Below are 11,454 nucleotides of genomic sequence, written 5' to 3'. Positions count from 1 at the left end.
AAGGAGCCGGCGCATGCGCACAACCCCGCGCGCACAAAATGGCTTCTCCTCTTGTCCGTCGCTCCCGCCCCTTTCCGGCGCCTTCCGATGACGCGGGGCGTCATCTAACTACGTCACGCGTTACCAGGTTGACTGCCTGGGAAGGGAGTCCGAAGCGGCCACCGACAAGGAGGAAGAAGGCGACGAGAAGGCTCCCTCTGCCCCGCCAGAGGAGGAGGAGGAGGAGGAGGCGGCGGCGGCGGCTTGCTCGGTCCTCGCTCCCAGCCCCCGATGGCTCTGGGGCCACGGCGGGGCCATGACGGACCGGGAGAACAATAACAGCGGCAGCAGCATCTCCAGGAACCCCTTCGCGGCCCTCTTCAGCTCCGTGGCCGACGCCAAGCACTTCGCAGAGATCCAGCAGCAGCAGAGGCAGCGGCAGCCCCTGCAGGCCTCCGGTGAGAGGGAAGGGAGGGAAGGAAAGGGAGCGGAGCGGAGCGGAGCTGAGCCCTAGGAGAACCAGGGGCCTCGGTCCCTGTCTCCCTCCCGGCCCCTGACCGCCTGCCCCCGTCCCAGCAGCAGCCGAGGAAGCCGCGTCGGGCAGCCAGGATGACTCGGACAACAGCGTCTCCGAGAGCCTGGACGAGTGCGACTACTCCGTGGCCGAGATCAGCCGCTCCTTCCGCTCCCAGCAGGAGCTCTGCGAGCAGCTCAACATCAACCACATGATCCAGAGGATTTTCCTCCTCACCCTCGACAACAGTGAGCCGGGGGGGGAGGGGTCCGGGGGTCAGGGTGCGAGACCAGCGGACGGAAGAAGGCCCAGGAGGGCTGCCAGTCTGTCTGTCTGGCGTGCTTGCCACTTAGGCCAAGAGGGGCCCACGCTAGAAGCGCCACACAAGCACCTCTCCTGAGGGCTGGCTGGCTGGATGGAACCATTAGGCATTTCTTGCTGCAGGCTGAGAAAAGGAGGAGGGCTGCCACCGCTGTGGCATTTGTGCGCAAAAATCATTGAAGCCGGGGCCAAGAAAAGCCTCCAAAGGCCCTGCCCTACTCCCTCCTCGGTGTGCCATAGCTGCGTCTCTTGTGGGATGCCACTCTCACTCAGCCAAGCTCAGCTTGGCCCTCTTTTCTTGGCTCGAGTCTGCAAGTGGCATGACTGAGGGAGAGGAGCAATGGCTCCATGAAGGTGCATGAAGAACGCTGCCTGGTGCTCAAGGATTCACCGGCTGCGTTGTTTTGGTGATTCCCAACTCGCAGGTGACCCCAACCTGAAAAGCGGCAACGGAATCCCTGCGCGGTGCGTGTACTTGGAGGAAATGGCGGCCGACTTGGAGGACCAGGACTGGCTGGACATGGAGAATGTGGAACAGGTAGCTGTGATGCTTGTGCACCCGCATACACACGCTCATTCACGGGGAGAAGCCTGGCAGGGTGCCCCTGAGGCTAGATGGAGGAAGGGGAAGAGGCTGCTCTGACTCCCAGGTGAAGCTGCTCTCTGCTTGTGGCCATGAAGGGTGTCCCTGGCCCAGGATCACTGTGACGAGAGGATGTCTGCCTGGCTGCCTGCCCTTCCCTTTCTGCAGTATTTGCTTGGCTTGCTTTCTAGAACCACTTCCCTTGTTTCATGGGACTTTCCCCTAAAATCAGGCATACACCTGTAGCACTCCTTGGTTCCACCAGTCCTTCTCTGCTTGCAGCCCATGATAATCAGGTTGCTGTGGGTTAAGTGGGCAGAGGCTCTGGCTTTGGCCGCAGGGGTTCACTTGGAGGACTTTGAGTCTCATTTGCAGGCAAAAGAAAGCTCCTGTGGATGGCACAACATTGGGCCTCTCATTTAATCATAGTAGGTTCGAGGAAGCTGGCACACTGGGCATTTATACTTGGGATTGTTTTGACTTTCCAGGCTCTCTTCACCCGATTGCTGCTTCCAGAACCTGGAAATCATCTAATCCATATGACCTCTGCTGGCATCCAGAATCTCTCGGCTGAGAGAGATGCAGGAGAGAAGCACATCCTTCGCTACCTCTTTGCCTGCTTCCAGAGGGCCAAAGAGGAGGTGAGTTAGGCCTCCATTTCCCAACCAGGTAGCCTGCTGGCCTGAACAGAGTAGCCCAGAGATCACAGACCTTACTGTGTCCTTCTAGATCACCAAAGTGCCTGAGAACCTGCTGCCCTTTGCAGTGCGCTGCCGGAACCTGACTGTGTCCAACACCCGCACAGTCTTCCTCACTCCAGAGATTTATGTCAACCAGAACATCTATGAACAGTTAGTGGACTTGATGCTGGAGTCCCTGAGAGGAGCTTGTAAGTTGCAAAGGCGGAACCAGGCCTATGGGGGAAAATGTGCAGCAACTACTGAGGGCCGTTTGGAGAGGTTGTTCTTAAAACAAATCTTGTCCTCCCACTTTCTCCTTGCAGACTTTGAAGATGTAACAGAGTTCTTGGAGGAGGTCATCAGTGTCATCACTGCAGATGAGGAAGTGCGGACCTTTGAGGAGGTGATGGTGCCTGTCTTTGACATTCTCCTGGGACGAATACGGGAGCTTCACCTTTGCCAGATTTTGCTGTACTCCTACCTGGACATGCTCCTGTACTTCACCAGGCAGAAAGATATTGCTATGGTGAGCACCTGACAGCTCTTTCTCACTAGGCCAGGGATCAACCAAGTAACTGGTCCCAGTCATCTCCAGAGGATTAATCCCTTGTTCTCTGAGCAGACGATCAGTCCCTTGATCTCTCTGCAGTTTTTCTGACAGGGTGCTGTTCACAAAGAGGGCATTTTCATAATAAACTGGGCTATGGCTCCAATGTACTTTGTTCAAAGGGTGGCTCTAGTATTCTGGGGAAGGGAAGGAGAAGACTAACCCTAACCTATTTTTTCAGGTGTTTGTGGAGTACATCCAGCCAAAGGACCTGGCCAATGGGCTGCTTTACCAGAAGACCCTTCTGGGAGCCCTCCTGAATATCTCATGCTTGCTGAAGACTCCTGGAGTGGTGGAGAACCATGGATACTTCCTGAACCCCTCTCGATCCAGCCCTCAGGAGATCAAGGTCCAAGAATCCAATATCCACCAGGTTAGTCTTCATATAACCTGCCCTTGCTTCAGAATAGTAAGGCCCAGAGACACTGAAAATGTGGGAGGTAGCATTGGCCATAATTTACTCACAGAGCCCACTCTGTGTATAAAGAAGACCCCAGGTTGCATTGTTTGAACCGCAGAGAGAACATATAAACCTAAACACACACATTAAGACTGCTTTCTCTTGTTAACAGTTCATGGCTGAGTTCCATGAGAAGATTTACCAAATGCTGAAGAATCTGCTGCAACTGTCACCCCAGACCAAACACCGGATCCTGTCCTGGCTTGGGAACTGCCTCCATGCCAACGCAGGCCGCACTAAGATCTGGGCTAACCAGATGCCAGAGATCTTCTTCCAGATGTATGCCTCAGATGCCTTCTTCCTGAACCTGGGTGCCGCCCTCCTCAGGCTCTGCCAGCCCTTCTGTAAGCCCAGATCTCCCCGACTTCTGACCTTTGACCCCACCTACTGCGCTCTGAAGGAGCTAAATGAGGAGGAGCAGAAGAGCAAGAATGTGCACATCAAAGGTGAGCATCCTTCTCTCAGCCGAGTGCAGGAGCCCAGGGGTCGAGGGGGGGCCAAGGCAGACTGCGTGTGGTGCCAGTCCATCTGGCATGCTGCTGGTGGATGCTGCTTGAGAGAGCTGGTAGAGAAGCATTTCCTTTTAACTTCTTCAAGGTTTGGAGAAGGAAACCAGCCTAATCCCAGCCACGACAGAACCGGAGTTCACCTCCAGCTACAATCTGGTGACAGAGAACCTGGTGCTCACACAGTATACTCTTCACTTAGGATTTCACAGGTACCATCTCCAGAGGCTCGTTTGTAGGTGGGACTGACAAAGGCCATGGGATGATCTTGTCTGTAGCAACAGATAGTGTAGTTTGCTTGGCTTCTGGAGGGGTGAAGTGGCCATGCTTTGTTGTCAGCCTTGGAAAACTGAGGTATCCTACAGCCATCTCTTCACAGGCTCAGCCTGTCATCTTTATGGTCAAGTGGCCCTCCCTAGCATAAAAGCATCCCAAGTAAAAGAGTGGACAGGACACAGATGTTTGGGATCAAAATGGAACAGGAGCGTCCCTCTGTTCTTAAAGCATCTCTTAATGCATCCCTCAAGTCAAAACATCTTTCCGAAGGCTCTGTGTGTTCTAGCTGCAAGAGAAATGGGCCAGGACCTGGGCTGCCTCTTATCTCTGGCCTTGGTTTCTCCCTGCCTGTGGCCTATCGGTACCCACTGCTGTGGTCTGCTGTGTTCCTCTGGCTTACTTGCCCTTTTCTGTTGCCTGTTCAGGTTGCATGACCAGATGATCAAACTCAATCAAAGCCTTCACCGGCTGCAGGTGGCCTGGAGAGAGGCTCAGCAGAGCTCCAGCCCCTCAGCAGACAACCTTCGGGAACAGTTTGAGCGCCTTATGACCATCTATCTCTCCACCAAAACGGCCATGACAGAGCCTCAGATGCTGCAGAACTGCCTCCACTTGCAGGTGTCTATGGCCGTTCTCCTGGTCCAGATGGCCATCGGAAACCATGGGACAGAGCTGCTGGACGTGACCTTTCCTCTGCCAGACGTGAAGCAGAGTGCGCTGGCCTATGTCCCAGGTGACTGGCATTTTGTGTAGCCAGTGGGTTGCTGCTGGGGGAGGGACTTCCCCTCCAAAAATATTGGGTTTCCCATGGATTACAAGGATGTGAGCGTTTGCTCTGCCCAACCATTTACTGGCAGCTAAGCACAGTTGGCGAGTGGTAACTTTCTGCTCTGATTCTCTTCAAGATTGAATGTGCCCAGATAATGCCAGAGTGGAGTGGCAAAGGCCATAATGATGACCATTAGTCACCGGCATTCTCTCTGGATTGGGGCTGGCCACTTTATTATAACCTACTCCCTCTGTGGTGTTAGAGCTCCTCTGATTTGGATGAGCTTAAAGACACACCTGTAAACATGCAGGGGCAGGTGATGAGGTAGTGGAAGTGACAATGGACTGGAGGTTTTCTCTAAGGCAGAGAGGGCAGAGTGTGGCCCCTGGACCTCACTTGCAGCCCCTCTCCTTTAAAAAGAAAAAGAAAATCAGCATGATTTGGGGCAACTTTTGCCAGAAAAATGCACATAAAACCCTAGAAACCTATGAAAACACCCCTACTCACCCAGCCTCTCCAGAACTCTCTCAAGTATTTGTTTTCCATTGGAGTCCCTCTCAAAATGGCAACAGGAAGAAATGTGATATCACTTCTGGTGACCATTTTGGGAGGCACTATAAGTAAAAGTATTTGGGTTAGCTAGGGAGTGTGCAGCCTGTCGAGGAATTGAAGGGGAAAAGTGGGTCCTTGCCCCGCCATGCAGCTCCCCGCCTGTGCTCTAAAGCAACCCTCAATATTCTAGGAAGAATGGCTGGAATAATTAGAGTCAGTTTTGGTTTATTTTTGTCTTGGTTGTATATTCCTGCATTGTGTGTGCTTTTGTGCAGTCAAGATATGGAAGGAAAGCTTATCCTTCTAGAACACTGGAGGACAAGAGACATTCAGGCAGGGAGGTGCTTGCCCTCATTCAGAGAAATACGATGCTGGAAGCTCACTGGGTGCATGCTAGAGACCCAGGTGCTTGTGAGTGTTTCAAAAGGCCACTGTGCTGTTTGGAGATCTGCATGAGGCACTTTGCTCTGCAGATTCCCAAGATCTCCTTCGGGAACCTCTTCCCTGTCATTCAAGCTGGATGGGCTGCCTTTGTATGCTTATGGGGAAAGGATTTGCGAGACTATCTGGTATCTGGCTATTTGCTATATTCTTAAGGGCTAGCTAAACTTAAGAATCTGGAGAAATGAAGACATACCTTGGGCCTGCCTTGTATGTAAAACTATATCCCTATCTCTGTGTTGTGTGTGTGTCTTTCCCCCACAATTTGATGTTGGCAAACCCTGACACTTTGTTTCCCTGCGAATGTGGGCCAAGAACAGAGGGTGTTTTCTGTGGCCCGGAGGACTCATTTGGGGCCTTGTGTCTGCAGAATTCTTTGCCGACAACTTGGGCGACTTCTTCATTTTCCTCCGTCGCTTTGCTGATGACCTCCTGGAGACCTCGGCTGACTCCCTGGAGCACGTCCTTTATTTTGTGACTGTTTTCACTGGAGACGTAGACAGGTAAAGGCCTCTCTAGCCACGTACCCTCCCAAGGCTGGTGAGTCCTGATGTGTACAATCTGGCTGATCTGCTGGAAGGGTGGGTGAGCAGGAGAGAGGTGGCTTCTAACAGGCCCAACAGGTTGTCAAGGCATGGAGGCAGGGAAACCTGAGGCTCAGAGAGAACAAGTTATCTTTGGCCCAGCTAATGATTTGGCTACTTCTGGCAGGTATCCTTGAAGCCCAGGTCAGTGCCAGCAGCTTTGCCTGCTGCTGATCAGCTCTGCATTTGAAAGCTATTCCTCAGCCCCAGCAACTGTTTCAGAAGTATTGTCTAGCCAGGTCTGCTGCACCTGGATGCTGGGGCTCTGCAGCACTGAATTTGGGTGTGTGGACACAAGGGGCATCAAATCCTTGGCATGAGGAAAGCTTTCCCATCTTCCATACTCAGCTTCTTTGAGTCTTCAGAGGGAATAAATTCTTCTCTGGCAGCAGTGGCAGCCCCTGCCAAGTTCAGGGGCATATGTCCTAGCAGCCTGTGAGTTCTGCCCCAGCAGTGGCCTCTGAACAGTGTTCAGGGGCAACTCTGAAGAGGCACAATTAGCAGAATTTCAGGCAAGAAAATGCATGGATAACGGGTTCCCCATAAGCCCCTTCTCAAGCCACCTCCTCATTTGCAGGATGAAGAACCCCCACTTGCGTGCAAAACTAGCTGAAGTGCTGGAGGCCGTCATGCCCCACCTGGACCAGGGGCAAAGCCCCCTCGTCTCCAGTGTCTTCCACCGCAAAAGGGTCTTCTGCTCCTACCCACATGCTGCCTACCTGGCTGAGGCTCTCATCAAGGTCTTTGTGGACATTGAGTTCACAGGTAAGATGGGGAGGAGGAAACTGCCCTCTCCCTGGCATGCTGGTGGGCTCTGGAGAGGCTGTTCCCCAGAGCCATCCTGCTTCTACACTGCTGCCCTTGAAGCTCTGGGCTTGCATTCTTGGTAACACTGTGGGCAGGGGGGCCTCCGAGTCCCTTCCTTTGATTTGGGCATGTGTGCCTTCTCTCCCTTTGTCTTCAGTGGTCGGGGGGGGGGGCACACCCTGACCATTTTGCTGTAAACTGAAATGACAGAAAGAGCCAATTCCCGTCATATGCAAGGACCTCCTGGCTCTCTTTCTCCTGTCTTCTGGTGTTCCTGGGTCTTAGCATTCATTTTAGCTCAGGCTTTCTTTTTTCCCTTGCTCAGGAGATCCCCACCAGTTTGAGCAGAAGTTTAACTACCGCAGGCCTATGTATCCCATCCTCAGGTATATGTGGGAAACCGATTCTTACCGGGAAAGTATCAAGGTAAGTCAAGGGAGGTTCTGGGATCCACTGGGCCAGGGCACCCTTGAAGAAATAGTTACTTCACACCATATCTCCCCTTTTTCCTCTTCAATTTTGCAGGCTCTTGCAGACTATGCCTCAGAGAACCTGGAAGCAATGAATCCCCCACTCTTCTTGCGTTTCCTTAACCTGCTTATGAATGATGCCATTTTCTTGCTTGATGAGGCCATACAGGTAAAAAAACAATGATTGCTGGAGGGGGATGACAAAGGGAGCACAATCTCACAGCCTTGTAGCAGACTTGCTTGTAGCAGTGGAGAAGGACTTGCTATGTCTGGTTCCCTTGACACACACACACACACACTCTTTCTGTGTCTGAGAGAGTGAATGAGAGAGATATATCTTTCCTGAAAATGTTTGCTATCATTTTTGATCTGTCAGGAGATAGAATAACACCCCTTGTACAGCTGAGGCAAGCCTCTCTGAAAAGTTGTTGTGTGGAAACGTTCCATTCTCACTAATGTGGCTTTGCTGACCTGGTTTGTGAGCTTCAGTCCATGCACCCCCAACCCCCCTCTAGCCAGAATCTGCAGGAACAAATGTCTTTGGCATACCTCCACTGCCCAGTTGCTGGCTCATTACCATTTGCCCATGTTCCTTCTCTGCCACTTGGAGTCTCCTTTCTAATGAGTAAGCTGTGAATCATCAGCAGGGGTCCTGTGCACTTGTTCTTGTGGCGTGCTTTCAAGTCATTTCCGATTTAGGATGACCCTAAGGGATTTTCTTGGCAAGATTGCCTCCCTTTGAGACAGTTTGACTTGCCCAAGGTTGCCCATTGGGTGTCATGGCTGAGCAGGGAGCCAGTGTGGAGAGCAGGGTTCCAGCAACAAGGTTGGCTGTGTTGCCACTGGTCACCCTCCAAGGAAGGGAAGGCTGCTTCTCTTCCTTGGAGGTTTTTAAACAGGCTGGGTGACCATCTGTCAGAGAGTTTGATTCTGTATTCCTGCATTGAGGCTGGACTAGATGGTCTCTTCCAGCTCTGTACTTCTACCATTCCTCTTTTGAAGAGAGAAGCAAGCCTCTCTGGAGGGGCCAGAAGACCGCTCAGCATCCTCTTGCCCCCACCTCTCTTTTCTTTGCCCTGAATCTCTCTGCAGTACTTGAGCAAGATCAAGATCCAGCAGATTGAGAAGGACCAGGGTGAATGGGACAACCTGTCCCCCGAGGTGCGGCGTGAGAAGGAAGCCAGCCTGCAGATGTATGGGCAGCTGGCTCGCTTCCACAACATTATGTCCAACGAGACCATTGGAACCCTGGCCTTCCTGACCTCAGGTGAGATGGACTTTTCTCCAGCTGGAGGTAGGGCGGACGAGGGAGAGTCAGACTACCTCAGAGACTTGCTTTCTGTTGCAGAGATCAGGTCCCTCTTTGTGCACCCCTTCCTGGCTGAGCGCATCATCTCTATGCTCAACTACTTCCTACAGCATCTGGTGGGCCCTAAAATGGGAGCCTTAAAGGTCAAGGATTTCAGCGAGTTTGACTTCAAGCCACAGCAGCTGGTTTCTGATATCTGCACTATTTACTTAAATCTGGGGTATGTCATTGCAGGGACTAGAAACCAAAGGGTGGATTGGTGAAAGAAAAAGAGCAAACTTCAGTGGTCAAAGGCAGGGAGTGACTCTGTCTTCTGAGGGGAGGTAGCCATGACTGTGTGCTTGCAGGTGTTACTGGCATAACCTTTCTGGGCCACTTCTCTGTTTCAGTGATGAGGAGAACTTATGTGCCACAGTGCCCAAGGATGGGCGGTCTTATTCCCCAACTCTCTTTGCTCAGACAGTTCGGGTCCTGAAGAAAATCAACAAGCCTGGTAACATGATTGTAGCATTCAGCAACCTGGCAGAGCGGATCAAGGTGAGAGTGGAAGGGCTGGCGCTCCTTTCTCCCCAATCCACCCACTTACAGTTGCTTACCCACTGCTTCTGTCCCCGAGCCCTGCTATAAAGGGCAGCCTGTAGGTTCCCCATCTGCAGTTGTTTGTATTTTGTGCTGCTTTGGGGAGGGGGCTCTGCCTTTAGTCCCTGAGAGGGGATTTTTCAAACTCTGGGCTCACATTCAATGAGAAGCCACAGAGGCAAGTCAACAGGACTGGGTGTGGTGGGAGCAAGGCCACATTCTGAGAACTGAAGCGAGGCTCCTCATTTCTTCCTGGAGATTAGCCAAGCCCAAGTGAGCTGCTACAATCTTGCTTGGAACCCAAGGCTATGCTTGGGAAGCAGGGCAATTCAGAGTCCCATGCAGGAGTGTGTCAGCCTCCCAGAACCCCTTGCCTGGCTGTGTTTCTTGGGCTGATCCAGCTTACACCTGGCCCGTCATTTTTCTTGGCAAGCAGGTGTAGGGGAATGTGGGCCCTCTGCTCACCAGTGGTGGGTCTGGCTTCTCTAGTCCCTTGCAGACCACCAACAGCAGGAAGAGGAGACCTATGCGGATGCCTGTGATGAGTTCCTTGATCCCATTATGAGCACTCTGATGATGGACCCAGTGCTGCTGCCATCCTCTCGGGTCACCGTGGATCGGTCGACCATTGCCCGGCACCTCTTGAGGTATTCCAGAGGAATGGGAGTGGGGCAGGATTCAAGTGGAACATGATGCTGCCACTGCTCACCCTTCTAAAGAAGAGGGAGCTTTGTTAAATCCAGACACACATCCCAGGCCAAAGATGCTGGGAGTGCAGGCACTCTGGTTTCCCCCAGGCTTCTTCCCAATCAGCATCATGCTCCCAAATCCTCCTTGGCATATGCCATTTTTATTGCTGAAATTGATGGCTTCAAGTAAGACAGACAGCATGTGCTTTCAGCTCTCTTGGAGCAGCTGGCAAATGTCTAGAGCTGTGGCCAGCCCCAGTCATTACAAGGCTGGGTGGGGAACTGAGCAGCCCTCCAGATGTTGTGGAAGTCTTATTAGCCCCCAAGCCAGCATAAGCCTGCTGGGCATTGCAGTTCAACATCTGGAGGACAATAGCATTGCTGGTCCTGCTCTGGCCTGAGTGGCATTTGGCTTAGCCCAGGCATCCAACTCTCAGGGGCAGGTGTGCCTTTGCTGCAGCCTTCTTAAGCCGTTGCTCTGTTGTTCTCTGTGACTCATCTTCCTTCTCTTTCGTTGCAGTGACCAGACTGACCCTTTCAACCGGAGCCCCCTCACCATGGACCAGATCAGACCCAATACAGAACTGAAGGAGCGGATTCAGCAATGGCTTGCAGAGCGGAAGAAGGAGAAGGAACAGTCAGGAGGGATTTTGTGACCTGGCCAGGCTGCCCTGTTCTCTCTAGCGACTGCCATGGAACATTGGCAGGTGGGGGTCATCCTTGGGCATCTCTGCCATTCTCTTTGGTTTCTTGCCCCAAGGACTTTGCCACAAACCTCCAACTGCTCCCTTGCCTATTTGGTTTGCCTAGTGTCCTGTTTCCATGGCAGTGGTCCTTCCTAATATCCCTCCCAGGTTGGTTTCCCTTCGGTTGATGCTGCCGCTTTTGTACAGAAACCCTTTTTCTTCCAAGGTGGAGGCAGGAGCTCTGTTCCCTCCACTGGGCAGGCCTGTCTTTATGCAGATCTACCTGAACGATGCTAGTGGACATCCGCAGGTGCACTGGGGGCTGCCCAGGAGCAGCATGAAAGAAAGAAAGAAGAAGAAGAAACATGGCTGCAGCTGCCCCGCACCCCCAGGGCCTGAAAGAATGGGTGGCCCAGCCTTCTCTGCCCCTAGCAGCCCGCTGTCCTCAGAGGCGCCTGCACTGGCTAGTAGCAGCCTCGGCTGAGGCCTGAAGGCCTCCTGGGCAGCAGAGTGAGCAGCGTGAGGCGCCCTCCAAGCCCTGCCTACGGTTCCACTGTGCCTGTTGCATGTCAGTCTGTATGCAGTGTGTGTATATAGTGCAGCATCTGTTGTAGATCAATAAAAGCATCAGGTGTTCCTGTT

The 11,454-nt window shown here is 52.7% G+C and overlaps 1 protein-coding gene across 2 annotated transcripts; it reads left to right on the top strand.

Moving 5' to 3' along the window:
* Positions 1–131: 131 nt before the first annotated feature.
* On the top strand, positions 132–11,454 carry UBE4A (ubiquitination factor E4A). Of its 2 annotated transcripts, none has more exons than XM_042476951.1 (19): positions 132–437; positions 559–741; positions 1,240–1,352; positions 1,886–2,038; positions 2,127–2,286; positions 2,401–2,603; positions 2,866–3,057; positions 3,257–3,590; positions 3,742–3,862; positions 4,352–4,659; positions 6,059–6,191; positions 6,850–7,037; positions 7,405–7,505; positions 7,605–7,718; positions 8,642–8,816; positions 8,898–9,078; positions 9,248–9,395; positions 9,927–10,084; positions 10,647–11,454. In XM_042476951.1, the coding sequence occupies exons 1-19, from the start codon at positions 296–298 to the stop codon at positions 10,780–10,782; spliced, it is 3,243 nt and encodes a 1,080-aa protein (XP_042332885.1). In that variant the 5' UTR covers positions 132–295; the 3' UTR covers positions 10,783–11,454. The 2 variants fall into 2 exon arrangements, with proteins under 2 accessions (XP_042332885.1, XP_042332884.1); XM_042476950.1 differs by having other exon boundaries at positions 556–741.

Source organism: Sceloporus undulatus, chromosome 6 (assembly GCF_019175285.1).
Source record: "Sceloporus undulatus isolate JIND9_A2432 ecotype Alabama chromosome 6, SceUnd_v1.1, whole genome shotgun sequence".
NCBI classification, from domain to species: domain Eukaryota; kingdom Metazoa; phylum Chordata; class Lepidosauria; order Squamata; family Phrynosomatidae; genus Sceloporus; species Sceloporus undulatus.
The sequence above is the reverse complement of the archived record's forward strand: the minus strand, read 5'-3'. Positions and strand labels throughout refer to the sequence as shown.